Consider the following 21,049-nt stretch of genomic DNA (forward strand, 5'->3'; position numbering starts at 1 on the left):
ACAACAGCGAACCGGTAGAACTGTGGGCATGATTTCCCAGCACCGCATTGCACTACAAACATGTGCAGCGATTTAAAAAAAAAAAAAAAAGACCAACATCTGCTTTCAGGGCGCAATTCCCCACTGGAACCCCGTCCCAATTCACACAGCACTCCACAGAGCGAAGCCGAATATAGAAGCAGAAAACCCTGTCACTGAAAGACACGCTCGATCGCACTCACTCACTCACTCGCGCGCGCGCGCACATAGACACACACTCGCGCACACAGCAGGGAGCGCGAGGCGACAGGATGATTCACTTCAAACTCACCAGCACTTCTGGAGTCACTTGAATCCAGCGCTGGACATGACAATTGATCGTTCAGTGCTAGCGAACATTGGCACAAGTTTACAGTGACAGCCAGTCAGACACACACACACAAACTGCTGACTGGAAGAGCGCATTACCTTAGTAGTCCAAGTACCGCCTCGTCCACTCCTCGGAGCTCGATTTCCCCTCCTTAGCAACCAGAAAAGAGCAGGTTCATGATCTAACTGGCTTGAAGAGACTGTGATGATGATGATGATGATGATGATGATGAAGAGAGAGACTCTAAGGAGCTGTGCAGCTGTGGAAAGCACTGGGTTCCTTCCACTCTGTCCGTGTCTCGCGCGCGCTGGATCCCAGCGTGGGTGGTCGCTGCGTGGAGTGAAGTGCTCAGGTACAGTGGAGGATCCTGGCATGTGTGCAAACTCACTGTGAGAGTGTGTGTGTGTCAGAGGCAAGGAGGGAATGAGGGGAGGGAGGAGAACAGAGGGTGGGGGTTTGGGGGTGGAGTGTCTCCCTGTGTAGTTTCTGGCAAGCAATTCTGAAACATGTATGTTTATTAAGTGAGAGAATGCTTTTTGTAGGCACATCAATTGAGTAATCCCCTCTTGGTTCTGCATTTCTCTCATTAGGACATCTTGCAAAAAATTAAGAGGATTAGGGTTTAAGAATAAATGATAATAAGCTCCAGCAGTTTATCAATTTATTCCTAAACCCTAATCCAGTAAGAAGGAACAGTAGTACAGGGGTCATTTTTGTCTTTATAACATTCCAAGTTGACCATGCAATGTTAGCACTTTTTATGCCGAAAACAAGACCGTTATAATAAAATGGTCCCTTCACACATGAAATGAGCGACAAGAGTTGTTCACTGTGCTCTGGTGCTCACACACACAAACTGTGAACAGCGAGTTTTGCGTTTGTGTTCAAACTCCCCCGTTCTTCAAGAACAACCTCTTTGCAAAGCCTTCAAATAGTGACATTTCACATAAAAGGTGCCACTCATACAGTTTAGTGTCAGATTGAAATGATCAAGGATTTTTAAAAAAAATTTTATAACTAATTTTGAATGGCCAAGATTTACATTTACATTTATTCATTTAGCTGACACTTTTAACCAAAGTAACTATTGCTATATATGTCAGAGGTCGCACGCTTCTGGAGCAACTAGAGGTTAAGTGTCTTGCTCAGGGACACATTGGTGTCTCACAGTGGATTTGAACCCGGGTTTCTCACAACAAAGGCATGTGTCTTATCCACTGCGCCATCACCACCCAGATGTCTTTCACAAGAACTGGTTTATTAGTTTATTCTTAATCAGTGAGGGTGGTAAACCTGTGAGTAAAGATATTTCATCAGATGAAAAATGATTGACCACAACTGAGCTGTCTCAAGACGGCTAGTGGGACGCCATCTTAACTCACTTTAAAAAAAAAAAAAAAAAAGGTCTACAAATGCTCTTCGGACCGGGTAGAAGTCCTGAAAGTTAGTTTTTTAATTGTACATCAAGCTTTTTAATCTGAAAAGATCAAGTAAAATCTAAATTCTCATGATTTGCTAGATTTAAAAGGAAAGAGCAAGAATAGATCAACACATCTGGATGATACTGGGAGCCTGAACAAGACTATATTTTATGCTAGTTCCAGTGGCTCTGAAATGGATTAGACAAACAGAAAATGGGGAGAAATATTAATTAAATGCCATACAAGTATTCATCCACTGCAGATTGTCACACATCTGGACCACAGAGACCTCACAGAGAACACAGTGTGTCTAGTGTTCTTGGGGAAGCCTGCAAGTCCACTCATGTAATCTACAGTTTCATTTGTCTGCTCTTCTATCCATGCACTCGGAACTGCACACATACACATCACACCCAAACCACCCTTCTCTTTTTGCGCCACAGAGACGATACATACCCACAGGGAATCCTGATAGAGCTCTGGGAGTCGGTCTTTACTTTTTTTGTTTATGTTGCCGGTACACATATACTCTCGGTCTCTAAGAAAACTGATATAAAACGTCAGAGATGCTGCTGCTCAAGAACATTGCGTTTCCAGTCTGCATAATTCTAGCTAGGGCCATTGTTATCAATGAACACTTGACCAAATAGCAAGTACCGGTACTCTACTTTGCAGAGAACAGCCAGGAAAGGGCTATTTATCAGTGCCAGGAAGTGTCCTTTATCGCACAGTACACTAGCTAGCCCCTTCCAGTGCCCTATAAGTGTTAACACAGCTCGGACACTATTTTTGGGGCTCTCTCTCTCTACATTGTTTTAGTCAGATGTATAAAAGTGTCATGGCTGAGTATAACAGCATTTACACACAATACTTTGAGGCTAGAAATATTGGTAGTTTTCAAGTTATGGTACAAGAAACTTACCCCATATACTGTGATTCAAAACACAGATAATTTGATACAAACATGCATTAGCACATGCTCAAATGCTCTCTCTAAAAAATCAATACCATCAGAAGCCATTAGGGAGGAGTAATTGCTCATCATGTCTGAATCACAAATGTATTCAGCCAACCACTCACTCAAAGAGGCATGTGTACACACATATACAGTCATAATGGACAAATTGCACAAACCCACTCCAGGCAAAATTCATTATTTAGACTAGTGAGAGATGCAAGAAATGCACAGAGGTGTTTCCCTATCTCCAGTAGCCTAATTGCATTGCACACGCAATCATCTTACTACTGTGAGTTAGCTGCTTTTCCATTTCATGCTGACAAAAATGATCTTTTGTTGAGATACATGGGATGAATATCTGTTGCAAATGCAAGTGTGTTTTCCTTGCACTGAACTAGAGACATTTCCATCTTGAAAGTAATGTTTCAGTGTGCATTATAGGTAAGAGGGGTGTGCAGTGCATTTATGTTTTCTTACCTGCAAGAAAGGGCACATGTTGCATAAATGCCAATTAGCAGGTAGCTAAAAATAGAAGTGTTAAAGTCTGACTGTGACTAAAGTAAACAGGACTATAGTAAGGCCGTTCACACCAAGGATGGTAACTGTAAAGGTGTTAAAAATTAGCATCTTGCGTGGACAGGTGTTGAAAATTAGCATGTTTGCTAAAAACCTCAAGCAAAGGCATATGGTTCATTGAATGTAATTGTGATCTCCATGTCAAATAAAAGTGTTATAAAAATGATAATGATATATATTCTAAAAATCACGCACATACTGTTGTAATATCATGTTTTTGCATTAACTTCTAAATCTAATGTTTTTATTCCAATTTGTTGTTGAAATATGATAATTTCACAGCAGCTGTGTATTTTTATGACAGATATTTTAAACATAGCCTACGGATTGACAACAGAACCGGAACACAATTCAATGCTTAATAAAGTCGTAGTTTTTGTTGTTTTTGGACCAAAATTTATTTTTTTCGATGCTTCAAAAAATTAACTAACATCACATGGACTACTTTGACGATGTCTTTATTTCCTTTCTGGACAAGGACAGTATACCGTGTACATTTTCAATGGAGGGACAACTCTCTGACTAAATCTAAAATATCTTAAACTGTGTTACGAAGATAAACTGAGGTCTTACGGGCTTGGGATGACATGAGGGTGAGTGATTAATTACATAATTTTAATTTTTGGGTGAACTAACCCTTTAAGTTTAAACTGAAGCACCTATGGCGATGTCACCACATTAAAGAGCGTCAAAAATGTCATCTATTGCTTGAATTTTGTGATAAAATTGTCATGATTTGAAAAATTACACTGTTTCTTATCAAAAGTAAATGTCATTTAATTTTTAAGAAAATTCGCAGGATGAATACGTGAGAGTATCACAATACGTAGCCTACGGGTGTATCACGTTTGAATATCACCCCGAGATAGATAGATGAGATTTTTAAATTATTTTCAATGAGCTTTTTAACAGAGCGAATATGTTTGTCAACACAGCATATCTAAACCGTTTATTTAGGAAACTTGGCATGTTTATAATACAAATAGAAACTAAGCCAAGAATAAAAAAAAACAGGTCAAAATTATTAACCCCCTCCCCTTGTTTGTAGTTCTTAAGTTTCAGACTTGGATGTTCACTTTGCTCATTTGTAGTTCGTCACCAGAAGTCATGCTTTGGGTCGTTATCATCCTGGAAGACAAAACGCCAACCCAAAACTAGAGGTCGACCGATGTTTTTTGTTTTTTTTTCACGCCGATGCTGATACCGATCTTTTGAAATCTGGGTCGGTCGATGGCCGATTAATGCTGCCGATTTATTTTGGCCGATATTTGCTTGGTTTTTAACCTCTATTTGAAAGATAAAATGTAAAAGAAATGATAATTACTTAACATAGACAAACTTTCTCAACAAAAACATTTTATCCTCTCAAAAAATGTATTTTTGGTTTGTTTTGTTTGTTGACGGACAAAGACAAATGGACATAACCTAATTATCACAAAAAAGGAGAAAAAAAACTTTAAATGATTGAATTTTTGTATATATAAGATTTATTATATTTTATTTAATTTAACTTCTAACAATAACGTACTTCACTAGTAAATTGGTCTGCTGCTCACTTGGCTGGAAAATGACTCTAGCGGCAGCGTGAGTGAAACATGTGTTCCATGACAACACTAGGCTGCCCACAATTCCGCACTGCCTAATAATCGGCTTGATATACTCGGATATTGACCGATGCCGTTTATGTTAAAAAATGCCAAAAATCGGCCGACCGATTAATCGGTCTACCTCTACCCAAAACCAAATTGTTGCCGATTGCCTAAAGGCTGTCTTTCAAAATCTTCTCAGTCTTTCTTTCTCCCTGATGAGAGTCCCAGTTCCAAACGCACTGAAACAACCCCACAGCATTATACCCCACCGCCTTTCACTGCGGGCGCCTCTCCCTTCTTTCTCCAAACATAGGCGACATTCTCTATGGCCAAAGAGCTTTAGTTTAATCTCACTTGACCAAAGGACACGTTTCCAGAATGCATCATTTTTCTCCAGGTTTTTGAAATCTTTTGCTTCCTGCCTTGGCCAGTCTTGTTCTCCACTGTATGGGTCTCTTTAAACTTCTTGATAATCCTTCTTGAATTGAAAACATTTTGATAAATGTGTATCCCTCTCTATTGTGAGCGTTAGCTAATTCTTTTTATTAAGTCTAAACTAAATGTATTTTGCCCTGGCCATGATGACATTCATGATGACATAAAATACATATTTTACTAGTTGTTTTGCAAGATACTAATCCTCAGCTTAAAGTGATATCTAAAGGCTAAGATGATTAATTAGGTTAATTAAGCAAATTACTGGATAACAGTGGTTTGTTCTGTAGCCAATCAAACAGATCATTTCTTAAGGGGGCTAATAATATTGACCTTAGCATTTTTTTTATATATATATTAATAATTATTTTGTTCCAGGCAAATTGAAACAAATAAGGCTTTCTCCAGAGGACAAATATAATAAGAAATACGGTGTTAAATCCCTTTGGGAAATATTTGAAAAATAATTGTATAAAATTTATATGAATGCAATAAATGTCTAAGGTTTGTTTAAAACACTGAATGACATTTTCCATAACCTAAAGTGAGAACTATTTACAGTTAACAAGTTGTTAAAACATTTAAAAAAATGAGCTAATTAAACAATAATAATTTAGTTAATTATAGTGACAATGAATGAAGAACTCACTGATTGTATATAGCCTATTAATAATGTAGAGACAATAATATATTAACTATGAATTAAACTAATAGTTTGCAAATTATTTGCAAGTACTTCATTACTTTATACATATTATAAAGTGTTATGATGATCCTGGTTCAATTACTCCAAATACTAGAGAGCTCAGTCTGCTAACATCTGCACCGGATTGTGACAGCATTTCAACAGCCGGCACTCTTGGGAAGAGCTCTAAGCCCTTTGCTCCCTCTACTTGTTCTACAACATGTTTATTTCAAGTGCACTAAAAATTCCCTATTGCATCGTTCGACCAAAGTTCTCGAGCAGAGGACATTCCACTTCAGCCTGGGTCTGTGCACTCATTTCTAATTTCCAATAGTCCAAGTCAGATAACTTTTGCTCGCCGACATATCCGATACGTCTCCTACAGTCACATACATGAAAATCCAGCATTCCAGTTATTTGACTATTAACTTTTCGCCAAAATCGACGGCTGCAGGTCAGAGATGCCCTTTACATTTATTTTCCATTACGGGTTAACATTAGCATTTCCACAAAAATAAGATTCTGTCGCAACATTTAAAAGTAAATTCGGCGATACCAATAGTAGCAACTGTCACAATCACATTAGACTGGATTCAGCTGCACGGTTCCGAGAGGGTTAACGTCACAATCAGAGGCAGATCAGCAGGAGGACGCGAGGAGCCCTTGGCAATCCAGCCCTGCTCTTCAACAGGCTTTGCTGATTACTTACTGCAAGGTGCAATTATCCTCGCCACTACCGTGGCAAAAATCAGCCTCTTCCACAATAGCACAACACTGAAAGACGAAAACATAAAACAAAGGTACAGATCGCAGCAAAAATAAACACGAGGAGACGTGGGATGACATTCAACTATTGCGTTTCGATTAATTTATTGGCTCAGAAAGCAATGGTAGATTACACCTCATAGAGCAGGCGGCAAGCGCGAGTCATTTGTTTTGACCAGTTCATGAATAATAACAGAACCTCAAATCGAGTTTTTTTTTTATTATTATTTATTTATGAAACCTTAATACTGTAATCACTGGAAATTCTCTTTTTAAACCTCTACACTTTACAAAGATGAACAGTATATGTAAACAGTACTTTTTGTTTGTAATCTTAATGCTCCTTTTTAAAATGTGCACATCGTTAAAAACACAATTCTTTAAAGTTTAGATGGGAGAATATATGGAATAACGTCTAATGACACAATATAAAAGAGATCAAGGGAGGGAAAACAATCCCAGCCTCATCTCTCTCAAAAGGGACTGCATACGCAAGAACAAGAAGCAACATCAAGAGCCATATGTTTATGCATGTCCATAAACGAATAGCGATAGATTTATACAAAATGGGGGGGGGGACAGTGCAAAGAAATTCAAATCCGAAAGCTAAGAACAAAATAAGAAGAGATAGGAGATAAAGAATGAATTAAAATTCACATTCCCACAGTCATCAATATTTACCTTGAACAAAACCATTTATGCGTTTAAATGATAAAGGATTGTTGAATGATGGGAGAATGATTACCAAACCCGAGTGGAGTGATGCGAGAATAAATAGAAGTCATCTTTTGTCCAGTCAAGGAGTTTGATGCTCTCGCCTGAGGCAGCAAAACCTAGAAATGACACTAATAATCTCATGTCGTTCTACACATTGTGCAGGTCGTCCCGACCGAGGCAAAAGTTTGGCATTCTTAGAGTTTCGTTCTCTACGGGTATATCAGGAGGCACTTTCTGAGACACTTCGAGTGATTCCTAGAACAGAATCGATTATGGCTGCTCACTGTTCACAAACTCGAATCGAAATGACCTCCGGATCCATTGTGCACTTCTTCTTTATAATACGTAAACTATCCAGAAATCGACTCGTCTTCTTTATACTGAGAAACCAGCTAGTGCTTCCTGAAGAGTGTAAACACTATAATGGAGGAGATACAGTATATATTAGTTGGGTCAGTGATATACTGTAAGTAGGGCAGGGTGTTTGACCTTTCTGCTCTGGGAATGCCACCATGTTTGGACGAGGGACTGAGAAACTGACGACAAGAGCAAAGTGATAAAACCGGGTGTGAGATTACAGGGCAGTTGTTCAATATTATTGATCCTAGACAGTGAAGCTGACTCTAAACTAGGCCATCCCCCTGGTTCTGACGGGCAAAGCACTCAACATCTAACTCTTTATAAGGCTAGTTCCTGCAAGCAACTTGTGTCTCCTGTTATGAGTTCAGATATGCCTCTTAGGCTTCCTTTTTTTTCCTTTTCTCAGAAAGGCACCTCCTCTCATCCCTGATATTGAATCCAATACCCGTGTGTGTCTGATTTTACAGCGTTCTCTCCTGTTCGAATGGGAGGTTTCCATCACTATGAGTGTGTATAGGCAACGTGGAAACAAACTGGAATAGATTAGTGCTGAAGTCAAGTGTAGACGATCACTTATTACCACTAGATGGCACTAAAGCAACACAATACCAGACTAGGGCTCCACAACTTCCACAACAAAAGTTACTGCAGCTCAGGCAGAACTACTAGAAACAAAAATAATACCAAAACTAAAAGTCCAAAAGAAGTGACATCCCCTTCCGAAATAAATGCTATTCACAGATGTCCGTTGTCCTGCACGCATAGAGAATCGAAACTTTACTCGTAACATAAATGCAATAAATAACTGAACTGTTCCCAAAATAAGACGTGTCTTTAAATTCCACACTTGTAGGGTCATCAGTGTTCGTACCACAGACTTGAGATGTACTTGAGAGGAATCGAGGCAGAATATTGCCTAAGTCCAGTCTTTAGGACAAGGATTCAGACTTCCTGCTATTGCTTCGTTTGATGTTGATATGAAAGATCACAACATAACACAAGTTTTGTCTTCATTATGAGCAAAACACTTCATGCCACCTTCAGAAAAGAAAAAAAACAGGTGCATTCCTTCTTTTGAAACGCAATTGGTATTTGAAGAGCAGGGCGGCACATTTGTAGTTTGTAGATTGGTTTCACCAGAACATGCAGACAGGCTTTTTACAGTTAGGGAAAAGAGCACAAACTCCAAAACCACAATGACGCTGCACGTTTCACAACATGGTACTGGATGCTGAAATGTTGTCATGTAGCAGAGGAGTCTTCAATTTGGGCTCTGAGGCAGGGGGTCTTTATGGGTTAGCACTGGCCAAATGACAGGAACTGAATGTCAGGTTGTCAGTTGTAAAGTAGGACACAGGAGGGACAAGAATGGAACAGCCTGGAAGGCAAAGGCTGGCATCACAGCCAGTTACTAGTTACTTCTGTGGGCGCTTCTAATGATGCGCCAAGGGATCTAGAGTGGACAAGTCATCACAGAAAAGGGCTGAAGAATTGTATTTTCCTGACTTTGAGCCATGCCGCCACAGATGTGAAGAGGAATGCTAATGTGAATATCAAATTGTGTTGAATTGTGAATGGACAATTCTCAAACCGGTCACACATGGAAGTAAAAGTCTCTCCCATGTCTGTCTGGTCCTCGGGAAGTCTATTGACCTTGACCGTCTTCTGCGATGGCTCAGTTCAGATCGATGGTGTTAAAGACCCACTCTGTGAACTTCTTGAGCTTGGCAGCAGAGCTTTGAGACTCTTCTTGCAGCCTCTGATTGTCCTCCCAAAGCCTCTTAATTTGTGCCTGCAGTTTCAATTTCTCTTCCCTTTCCTGGGGAAAAAAAAGCACATACACAAAAAGCAAAATACATTAAACTTATTATAAGTTTATCATTTTACTTGTTTACTTATTATATACTTTTTATTACTTGCTTTCTTATAAACTAGACACTGTGAGCTATGAGGATGTTAATCATTGGTATACTATATATGTAATTGTTAAAGTCATCAGGCAGCATTAATTCAATTTTACCAATGTGACAACTTTTACAACTTCAAAAAAGACACTGCTCATGATTATGCAAAGAAATGTCTACCAAGCAATGAATCGCTATAAGCAACAACAAATAAAAATCTTTAAAAGGGGAAATTTCATGAAAATCTGACTTTTTCCATGTTTAAGTGCTGTGTGCATCTACCAACCCTGAAAGCATGAAAAGTGTCAACCCAGTTACTTTATTTTGATATTATAATATAATGCCCTTCTGACGTAAGAAGGGCATTATATTATAATATTACCGCCCCTTAATCAGCACGTTTCCACCCACGGCACCGCCATTTGTTTTATGCAAGAGACAATAGTGTAACCAGTTCTAAAGCAATGGCGAAAGTTCGAGCAAAGCATGCAAACTGTTCTGTTGTTGGCTGCACAGCTGTCTTATAAAGTCATCTTCATTTATATAGTGCTTTTAATATATATATATATATATATATATAGATTGTTTCAAGGCAGCTTTACAGTGATAAGGAAATTAAAGTAAAAGATTATTTTGGCTTTACAGCAGCTCTAGAATAAAGTTATTGTCCAACTAAAGTTAGTTTTGATTGATTTACTTCCATCGCAACGATCATTAGTTATTAACTTAGCGGCCGCTAAGACAACAGCGTTGTAACAGAAAATCCTCAACGCACTCCGGCGCTCATTTGCACAAAACAGTGCCTGGTGGCTCGAGAGCGCAAACCATGAAATATGAAATAGAACCTGTGAGAACGCTGATGGCGTGCATAAGCGTAATACATGTTTAGTCTATAGGTATTCGCGTTTGAATATATATGTGCGCAGGCATGTGGTCCACAAACCAAGCCTCAACAAACTACTTGTCTGGCCTTAATTTATAATACAAATATTTTTTAATCACTTTCGCAAAGCCACGTGAACCGGAATTATCCTGACAACGTTTTATCTGTACAGAGGTAAGGGAAGGAGGCTTTTACAGGAGAGAGACTACAGTAGTAATGACCTCAGGGAACTGTGTAAAACATGACAGTACATGCAAGTCGATGCAACTCCACAACAACTAAATCCATGCATCCATTAACCATTCAGAAACGTCCAGGTATAGTCTAGAAGTTACAATTTCTTGCTTAGTCTCACTGTAAGGCTGTACTCCACTACGGGTTTTTTCGGAGATTGGACGGAAATTCGCGTTTGTTATTGCTTGGTTAAATTGGCTCATAACTCTTAAATCCCTATCCCCCTAAAACACTTCAGGAACCAAGGCCCCTGAGAAAGTGGACTGGCACTGTAACACTTTTATTGACATTTACACGTGGTTGCTATAGTAAAAGCAGAATAACTAACAACAATCTGTTTGTATTGTTGAAAATGAATGCTTCACACATTGTTGGTGCATTGCCACCACAAGCAGGGCCATCAATAAGGAGGAAAAGGTGGAAGCGATTCCCAACGGCCCACACTTTAATCGACACCCTCGGACAATATCTTCAACTGAGGGGGGGACCAATAAAAACAGAACCAGGGCCCTGGAAATTCTAGCAATGGCCCTAACCACATGTGTGCATTGGTTTTCAATAAATCAATGGCTGTCAATTATTCCTGATTTATTGAACCCTGAATATGTCAAAGAGACTATTCCAAATATGGTGCAAGTTCTACTCACTTTCTTTAAGTCCTCCTGCAACATCTTCACCAAAGCCTCCAGCTGAGAAACTTTCCCACTGTAGCTTGAAGGCCCCTCACTAACAGAAGATCCAGAATTAGGACAAAATGGATGCCATATTCAAGAAACTACAACACAACTAAGAAACCACATACACAATACACATACCAAAAGAATGACAGATTATTTGTTGGACTATTAGGAAAAAGCTGAGAGGGTAGCAGATGTACCTGGGGGAGAGTCTGGTGTGGGGCACTGGCTGCAGCTCTAGATGCTGAGGACTGAGCGAAGACTCTCCTCTCTGACTGACGTCCTGAGAACTAAACATAAACCCTCTTTGCACTGAGAAGGGAATGGGAGGAGAAGAGTGTGATGGAGTTGAGAGAAAGAGAGAGAGAAAGATGATGGTGTGATGACAAGCAGAGCATTCATTTAACTGTGAAGGCATTATTAGGCATACGATAAAGTAGCACCTCGAGCTTAACACAGTCGCACATTATTTCACATCTGTCCATCAGTACAAGCCCTCAGGGGACATTTCCATTAATGTAACAGCGTTTCACTCATTATTCGAAATCCTTACGTTTCATCAAATTCAGCATATTACATCTTCGCACAAAATGGATAAATCCTTAACGTCAAAAACCCCAGTAATGGGTGTTTCTTTAACTATAAGCACTTTTGGCCCTGTGTTGTGATCCTTTAGAAATTAAAACACGTTTCACACTCTCATTAGGTTATTTAATTTTACAGTCAAATGCCATTTTACCATGCATTACCATAGCATTTCCAGCACCATTCTCTCCACATACTGTATGTTTTGTGTTTGCTGTTTGATAACATTCTGTGGTGGAAATGACACTGATGGAAATAGCATTTTTGGGATAACGTTGCTTTCTAATCCTAATTTTATGAATCCTATTTGCATGCAGTCAGTCAACTTGTTTTCAGTAATTGAAATTAGGCTGAAATATAAGATGAACTAACTAGGCAACTAACTCAAATAAGTAAGTTAAAATGCGTAAAACGGAAAAAAAAGCACAAAACTTTGTAGTTTTGAATGATCCTTAGTAACTTTTTCTTGATCCATGTCAAATTTAGAGCCGAAGCCACTTTTTCACCGTGCACGGATATAGTGTAGCTTTAACAATCAACCCTTGGCATATGAAAGTGCCCATAGTTTGAAGAAACACCTTATTTTGTCAATTTTCCTCCTATAGAAGATGGACAGATGGATTGTGCAAAACTAACATAGCTGAGGAGGACGGCTAAAGAGAAGAGAAATGGGCTCACTGCGCTGTGGTCTTCTCTCACCCTCGTAAGCATTGGCAACATCCACAAGGTGTGTCCAGTCAAGGCCGCTGTCTGTGTCCGTGTCCGGGAGGGGCATGAGACCCATTTCAGGAGGAGGCAGCCTGTGCCGCTCGTGCAGGTCTGCTAGAGAGGTGTCAGACGCTGAGAGGTCACCTAACACATAGCCAATGAGAAAACGTGAGGTGGCATGTTTGTGTGCATGTGTGTGATTGAGTGCTTTTTCCCAGTTAGAGATTGTGCAGTGTGCATCTTACACAACATAATGGGGAAATTTAGGGGATTGCAGTGGTACTGAATGAAAACATTCCAAGACATTGAAACATTAAGTTAAATTTAGGTTTGAAGTTGTAAAAATATTGAATTTTACAAAAATTAGTTTGAGATCAAACAATAATTGGTGGAACCCCTGCAGTACTGTCACAGACCCCCTGTGGATGACTCCAGGTTTATTAGATTTGCTCTATGATAAATGCATTTCTTGGACATCTCTATAGCTTGTGCTACCACTATGACCCAATCATAACAGGTTTTCTTACCATGCATCTTGATGCCCATTTTGTAGGAAGGTCTGCGCAGTGGGGCACCACGGGTGGTCGGCGATCGTGGAAGGGTAGAGCAGCTGAAGAGCACGTCGCTGGCCAGAGCCTGCTCCAGAATGGAATCTCCCAGAGACGGCAGCCGCTGGCCCCGGTATATACTCTCATCTGAAAGGGTGCGCTGCAGAGAACGGCGCCCTGAGCTTGCTAGACCTGAGGAGGAGGACTGCAAGGAAGGAGGAGGAAGGGATATGATTGCAGTAACTGACCCTGTATTACAGTAATCCTCATTTTGATAATTTACCCTTTTTTAGCACAATTGTTATTGCGATTTAAAATGCATTTTTTTAAAGAGCTCCAGGTTTGGTGTGCATAAAAAAAAAAAATCATATGACTAAAAATAAATAAATAAATAAAATAAATAATGTATATATTGATATATATTTTTATTATTAAAGATATTACAATAAGAAAATTTCGTTTTGTATCCTAAGCTTAAGTCAAAGGAATGTCCCTTAATTTCTATGGGTATCTTACAAGCTAAACGCCTCATTGCATTACATTGGAGGAATCTAGAACCACCTAGCATAAAAAGGTGGCTCAGGGAGATGGTACTGAATATGTCAATGGAGAAAATAACATATATTATTAAAGGAAAGGGTAAGACTTTTGAGGATGTTTGGAATCCCTTTAGATCATTCATAGAGAAAGAGGATAGTGACCTGTTTAAAGAGACAATTGAAGATATGTGAGTTTATAGGATATATTTGTATTAGGAGGCCTTAATAGTTTGTACGTTTTTTTTTTGTTTTGTTTGTTTTTTATTAATTTTTTTTTTTTATGTTCATTAATCTTGAAGATGCGAATCCTGTACAAATTGAGATATGCTAAGTTGTAATGATGCGAAAGACATCAATATGTGTCTATACTGTATTTTGTATTTTTGTTCTGGGTGTGTGTGTTTTATATGTTGGTAAAAAAGTTAATAAATATATTGAAAGAAAAAAAAAAAAAGAAAGAAAAAAAAGAAAATTTCGTTGTGTTTATATATATATATATATATATATATATATATATATATATATTACACACACTCACCTAAAGGATTATTAGGAACACCATACTAATACTGTGTTTGACCCCCTTTCACCTTCAGAACTGCCTTAATTCTACGTGGCATTGATTCAACAAAGTGCTGAAAGCATTCTTTAGAAATGTTGGCCCATATTGATAGGATAGCATCTTGCAGTTGATGGAGATTTGAGGGATGCATATCCAGCTCCCGTTCCACTTCCACCACATCCCAAGATTCTTTCTTGTGTGACACACCTGAATGAAAGGCTCATTCTCATTCTGTTTGTGCTAAATAGAGTATAATTTCACCTGTGCTATTAATATGTTTATAAGCAACTGAAAAAAGCATAAATGTCAGGGCATGTCAAAACATCAAGGACCCCAAAAACACCTCAGAGGGTTAATAAGAAATTGGCTGTATTGCACCAACTGACACCTATCAAACAAGAAGACGCAGCCCGGCCACGCAGCTACTCTGAGAAGACGTCCGTCGTCCGAGAGAGAGAGCGAAACACTATATGGGAGTATTAGCATGTATGGGAGTTCTTCGGCATTTTAAATGTACATATATTTGTCTCAAATCATCGTAAATGACTTCACTCTGTGCTGCAATGTACATTTAATTTTACATTAATTTACAGAAATCAGCTGGAGAATGGGAATGTGGAGAATGCGCTGCAGAATCAGTAAGTTAGCCTCCAAACTTTTTACCCATCTCCATCACCCTGCAGATTACGCAATTGTGATTTTTTGACTAGTCATGGAATGGGAAACGTGATACTAATCTGTGTTCTGGGTTTCTGTGTTCATACATTTAATAAAGGGTTATTATTAAGAACCCTGTTTTCTTTACTCAACTTATTTTTGTATTTGTACTTGCTCTTGATTTTTTTGCTTGTACCCTTATGTTTTTTTGGGTAAAAAAGAAAAACTATATAAACAAAGTAAAAATTAATTTGACTGATATCTACTACAAAAAGCCCTTAAGCCTATTGTAATTCAATTATCTACCATTACTGTATTATATGCTGTTGAATACATTTGGTTAAGCTGTAATACATTTCATTTAAAATATATTGATACCTGTAATAAAAATTCTTTATTCGTGTTCTGTGATATTTATTAAATCAAGGTGCGTTTTTAGTTGGAAAACACCCATGATTGTAAACTATGCTTTTACTATCTAGTAATTGCTGACTATTACTCCTCACCACGGTTCATCTCAGGTGCTGCGGTAATACCTCCACCCAAGTAGCAGTGCTTCGCCTTCTGAGGATATAGTTCCCCGTATTTATACGGTTAAAAGATGGCTGTGTCGCATATGACTTTGTTATTTGTACACTTTTTGACTATACAAATCACAACATGTAAATAGTTATTTCGTCACTTACTGGGATTAGTATGCTAGCTGGAGCCATTTACATACAGTCTTTGTGCTAAGCTAGGCTAGCGGTGGGTGTGTCAGATAGAGTTACAGCACGCACACAGAGATGAAAAAATTATATATGGACTTATCTAACTCTGGAGGGATATGGTGAATAAGCTAAAGTCCCAAAACGTTGGCATGTCCCTTTAAATGGTAAAGCTCCTCGAGTGTAAATGAACACTCACAAATGACTCACTATCACAGTGCTTTTCATTTGATGACGTACCTTTTTCTCCTTGTGCTTACTGGATGAGGGCATTTCTGGTACGATCAGTTTCTTCAGATCTTCTTCCACTGTGGACTTGCACATGGCTTGAGGAGAGTGCAGATCCCTAAGAGAGGGCCTGGATTGAGAAGACCCAGAGTCTGTCCCCTCACCCTGTGGTCTTCTAGGGGGAAGCGGCAGAACGCAAGATTCTGAATTAAACATCAAATCCATGACTCTGTCAATTGTAAGGCAATCATTTCCACATTTACAGGATCAATATGCTGTTTTACTGTTATTACTCTTCCTCTCCAGAAGATGGCAGTAATGTATTAGAATTAAAAAAAAAACTAAAATTCAAGAGCCAGAGGAAAACAAATCCTAAACTCTTCTGACAAAAAGATTACATAGATTTATTCCCACTGAAAAGAGAGGCCAGAGCAAACGCGACTAGAGCATTAACTTGTCTATTAAACAATGTGACAAATTTATCTAGCAAGACTGCAAGTAGACCATGATTTATGAACTTGAACTCGTTGTGACCGTTTACCTGTGTGTATCTTTTGAAACATCTCTCCTTCACATCTTTATAATTCAGTCACATATCTTTTAACCAACAGCTGAGCACATTCACTTACTTGCGTGTGTCCCCAAAGTCCACAGAGTTTATGGTGCTGCCCGGTTTCCTCCAGCCGATCAGGTACTTGCTAGTGGCCCCTTGGCGAGGATAGAAACTCTTAGGGCCAGGTGACACAGAGCTCTGGGAGGAGGAAGAGGAGGAAGAGGGGGAGGTGGCCGAGGAAGACTCTTCACGTGGGGAGCTGTGGCTCGAGCTCAGGACTCCAGGGCTGACAGAGTGGCGTGTGCTGAGGGAGAGCCAGATAATAGGAAAACATGTCTAGTCTGTCTCAGAAAATATATAACCTTGAAAAATAGTACACATAATTTCTAGCATGCGTACAAATTCATATAGCACTATTTGCCATAATATTACTACTATCAAAGAATTGAAAAATGACATGCAAAACAAACATCCAAACTCTGGAGCACATTTCTGAATAGATAAACATTTCTTGCCCAAAGATAAAATGTGTGTGGTTGCCAGGGTGTTGCTACACAGTTGCTAGTGTGTTCTGGGTGCTTTCTAAAGAAATTATAATGTGGGGATATTTAAGGTGTTTGGGGTATTGATGGTTGGTTATTTGCTCAAATCAAATAAACCCACTGCCACAATGTAAAGTTGTGTGTTGGGTGGTTACCATGGTGTTGCTATACAGTTGTTAGGGTGTTGGGACACTTTTAATGTGCTCTGGGTATTGCTAGGGGGTTGGTTCCTAAAACGTGTGGTTTCCATGATTTTATTAGGGCACATCTAAGGTGTAATGGGTATTTTGGCAAGATTATGATTAAATTTCATATTTAAAATCAATGAAATCAGACAACAACTGTCTCATACATTTAGTTTCTAAATGCTCCAATCATGACCAAAAAAAAAACGGCATTTTCAAGGCTGAACCAAGCCTGCGCAGTCCTAAGCACACATTTCAGAACACTGACTGTTTTTATAGGTGCCGGCTCTTCTAACAACAGCTACAGTGACGTGATGAATTTACCAATTGGTGACTGGCTCTATCCTTTAGAATGTGTGACTTATTTTGCCATACTGTACGTTCTCCCATTCATAGTTACACGAGTGCACAGTCTTTCTGTACATAAAGTCTTTGGTATTACTAGGGGGTTGCTTACAGGCCCAAATAAAAAAAAAATCCCACCATCACAATGCTAACATGTGGTGTGTGGTTGCCAGAGTGTTGCTAAGGTATTATGGAAGGTTGCAAAAAACAAACAAACAAACAAACAAACATCTACAACACTGAGTAAAAGTTTATAAAGTGAATCAAAGAATACTTAGAATGGGAGGCCATGTCACTCAGGCTGTAAGAACTGCCATCCCGGACCAGTAGATGGGTCGGTGGGCTTCGGGTAGTAGGTGGTGGCTCAGCAGGGGACACTGGTGACTCTGCAACGGGAGGGGACCTCTCAAGCACCCTCCGGCCCCCTTCTGTGGGGCTGTGCCAGGGTGAAGGAGCTCTCTCTCTGGCCCCAGCAGTTCCCACAGCCAGCAGAGAGCTAGAACTACCATGGGCGGCCCCATATGAGGTAGCATCGATGCCACTGTCAGCTGAAGCACCCTGCAGGTAGCCACCGCCACCCAGACCGTTCGGCTCAGAGTCTGGCTGCTCTCCCACCCCTCCACTACCCAGATCATACCACTTGTCATCACTGTGACCCCCACTAGACGTGGTACTGGAGAGCGTATTACTGCTGGAGTGGGAGAACGGACCTTCAGGCTGTAAGAGAAAGGAAATGGTCGCTGAAAAGGTCAAATATTTCAAAAGAAGTTAAACTAGATAAGAAAACTAGATTTTACACCATAATGCTAAGGCACACTATTTCTTAGAAAAAAAATGTTAACAAACTGCTTTAACTTAAAACAAACTGCTGCTTAATAATAATTGTGCTAGGTTTGTGTTGTTCAGGTATTTTTTGCTTGTGATGGCAAAGTCGAATTTTCTGCAGCCATTACTGCTAATTTTTTAGTATTCAATGAATATGAAGTTCAAAAGAAGTGTGCTAATTTGAAATGGAAAAAGATTTAAAATCATTTGTAACATTATAAATGTCTACTGTCACCTTACATCAATTTAATTTTTCAAAAATCTTTTTGACCAGCAACATTTATAGTGTATATGTTCCTGATCCAGCTGCTTCTGAGTGGATTTCTTTGCGTTGCTCTGCTATTGCTAGGCTGCTTAGAGCTGATTTCCGGGTCAAGTCAAAATAGTCCACCCTCAACCATATAAATGGTGCTTTTCGACCATAAATTGTGCTTTTCTGATTAAAATATTAACTTAGTTTTAACAAACTATTGTTTGTGATATTTTATGGTAATGCTCGCCACTTAACCCACCTGGCTGCCCTTCTTGGGTGAAAGGTGAATGACCTGCTCCTGTCTCTGGATGCGTGGGCCGCCTGAGTAGGATGAGCTAGACTTAGTGACTGGAGCATCTACAGAAGATAACAGATTGCATTAGAAAAGAGTACATTTAGACAGTACTTAACAACAACAGAAAAAAACATTGGTGAATACTGAAAATGAGGGCACAACAGGGAGGAAACAGACACACTTGAGACTCATTTAGATGAGAAATGTCATAAACAAACAAACCCTAAAGTACACATGCACGCGCACACACACACACACACAATAGTTTATCCTGCTTGTAATAAAATCATAGACAATTTGATCTCAAAGAAATCTGATTTGACCAATATAGCTTTGCAGTCTGTGCTGATTTTATTACAGGACAGTGAGAGCAAAAGAAACTATTGTGTAATTGTTGGCTGTTACATAATGGCCATTGTAACATAAATAGATGGTACAAGCAATTAAAGTACACAGAATTCAGAAGGGGGAGGGGATGAATGGACAGGAAGCAGAATGTCAGAAAATGCACAGACTTGAAATGATACTAAAACGTCAGAGACTTTGTGTGTTATATTTCACACAGATTGATTACACAGGCTTTAAGACATAATCGAGTAGATATGGATATCCATTTGGAAAAAAAGAGGAGGAAAATAAGGCCATTTCTTTGTACATGCAAGAGCCACTGCAACATTGCTTTGTCAGAGGGGAGCAATTCCTTTCGAGCTTTATGAAAAGGCTTTCCTTCCTCTCTTGACACCCTACTTCCTGCCTCTACCTCCCTTTAGCTATTCAAAGCAGAGTTTTGTTTGTTTTTCAGAATAATACCACCTTGCAGTATCTCAGGACTCAAACTCAGTTTGTACAAACCACGACCTTTTAAGATGAAATCAAACACTCTTTAGTCAATTTAAAATATTTCCTGAATGTACAATTCTGTGCTAACATGACTGCTTTAGAGAGATGGAATATCACTTCAGGAAAAGTACAGTGGTTAGCATAAGTGAATAGAACCCATGCTAAAGTTGACTAAAAAGAGGAACAAAAAAATATTCTTTAGGAAATTGATCCAAGTTAAAAATAAATGAGGAAAAAACCCCTGGCCTTTGGAATTGAAATAGCCCCACATCATCACATACCCTTCACTATACCTTGAGATTGGGATGGGGTACTTTCCATAAGATCATCTCTCAATGCAAATCAAACCAGCTGTTGGCTAACTGAAAAAAAAAAAAACAACATGCCAATTTCTAGGTATGGTGAAGGGTATGTGATGATGTGGGGACTATTTTAATTCCAGAAAGGCCAAACGAACTTTATCAGGACACATATATCCTGGATCCATGAAATAACTGTGCTTTAAAAATAAAAATCTTCCTGCCTCTATGGGAATTTAACATAGGGGTGTCCAGATGTATGCACCCTGTATTTTAAGGAAGAGCATTTATTTATTTACAATTCATTATTCATTCACAAAGAAAATTGGTGTCCTTAAAGGTTGGATTTTTCCTCATTTTTTTTTAAATTAAGACATCAAGACCAATTTCCAAAAAATGTTTTTGGAATATTTCTCTTTTTAGTCAACTTTAACATGTGTGTATTCACTTATGTTAAGCACTATATATAGAAGCTACTGGGAAAAAGTTAAGTTTTGGATGTGAAAGAGCATCATTAAAAATGTCATAAATCTCAGAAAATAGCAAATCTCAAACAACAACAAAAAGTATGCCTCATATGTATTTGTGACATACCTTCTAGCCTTCCATAGGAAAAAGACATGAGCACCATTCGGACAGGACTAATTTTCATGGAGAACATTACTGAAATTCATGTTTCACAATGTCCGAAATTGCCTTGTCTGTGCTTTTCACACACAACCTCATTAAAAATTCCAGGGAAAAACCACCTACTGTGAGAAATCTAATCCCAATGTCTGGGACATGGATCTGGGAATCTGAAGGATCTGGAGAGATTCTGTATGG

At 39.0% G+C, this 21,049-nt stretch overlaps 1 protein-coding gene across 7 annotated transcripts in view; it reads right to left on the reverse strand.

Moving 5' to 3' along the window:
- Window positions 1-6,853: 6,853 nt before the first annotated feature.
- sipa1l1 (signal-induced proliferation-associated 1 like 1) overlaps window positions 6,854-21,049 on the reverse strand; it is a 76,944-nt gene continuing 62,748 nt past the window's right edge. For 4 of the 7 annotated variants that reach the window (XM_089118646.1, XM_089118642.1, XM_039692428.2 and 1 more), the window contains 9 exons: window positions 19,050-19,147; window positions 17,987-18,429; window positions 16,717-16,944; window positions 16,100-16,262; window positions 13,374-13,599; window positions 12,817-12,990; window positions 11,754-11,865; window positions 11,524-11,602; window positions 6,854-9,674 (listed from right to left, as the gene is read on the reverse strand). In XM_089118646.1, the coding sequence (XP_088974772.1) occupies window positions 9,531-9,674; window positions 11,524-11,602; window positions 11,754-11,865; window positions 12,817-12,990; window positions 13,374-13,599; window positions 16,100-16,262; window positions 16,717-16,944; window positions 17,987-18,429; window positions 19,050-19,147 (1,667 nt within the window). In that variant the 3' untranslated portion in view covers window positions 6,854-9,530. The remainder of the gene's footprint in view (window positions 9,675-11,523; window positions 11,603-11,753; window positions 11,866-12,816; window positions 12,991-13,373; window positions 13,600-16,099; window positions 16,263-16,716; window positions 16,945-17,986; window positions 18,430-19,049; window positions 19,148-21,049) is intronic. The other 3 variants (XM_089118645.1, XM_089118644.1, XM_089118643.1) reach the window with 3 other exon arrangements.

This window comes from Pimephales promelas, chromosome 13 (genome assembly GCF_988280905.1).
Source record: "Pimephales promelas chromosome 13, fPimPro1.hap1.1, whole genome shotgun sequence".
NCBI classification, from domain to species: Eukaryota; Metazoa; Chordata; class Actinopteri; order Cypriniformes; family Leuciscidae; genus Pimephales; species Pimephales promelas.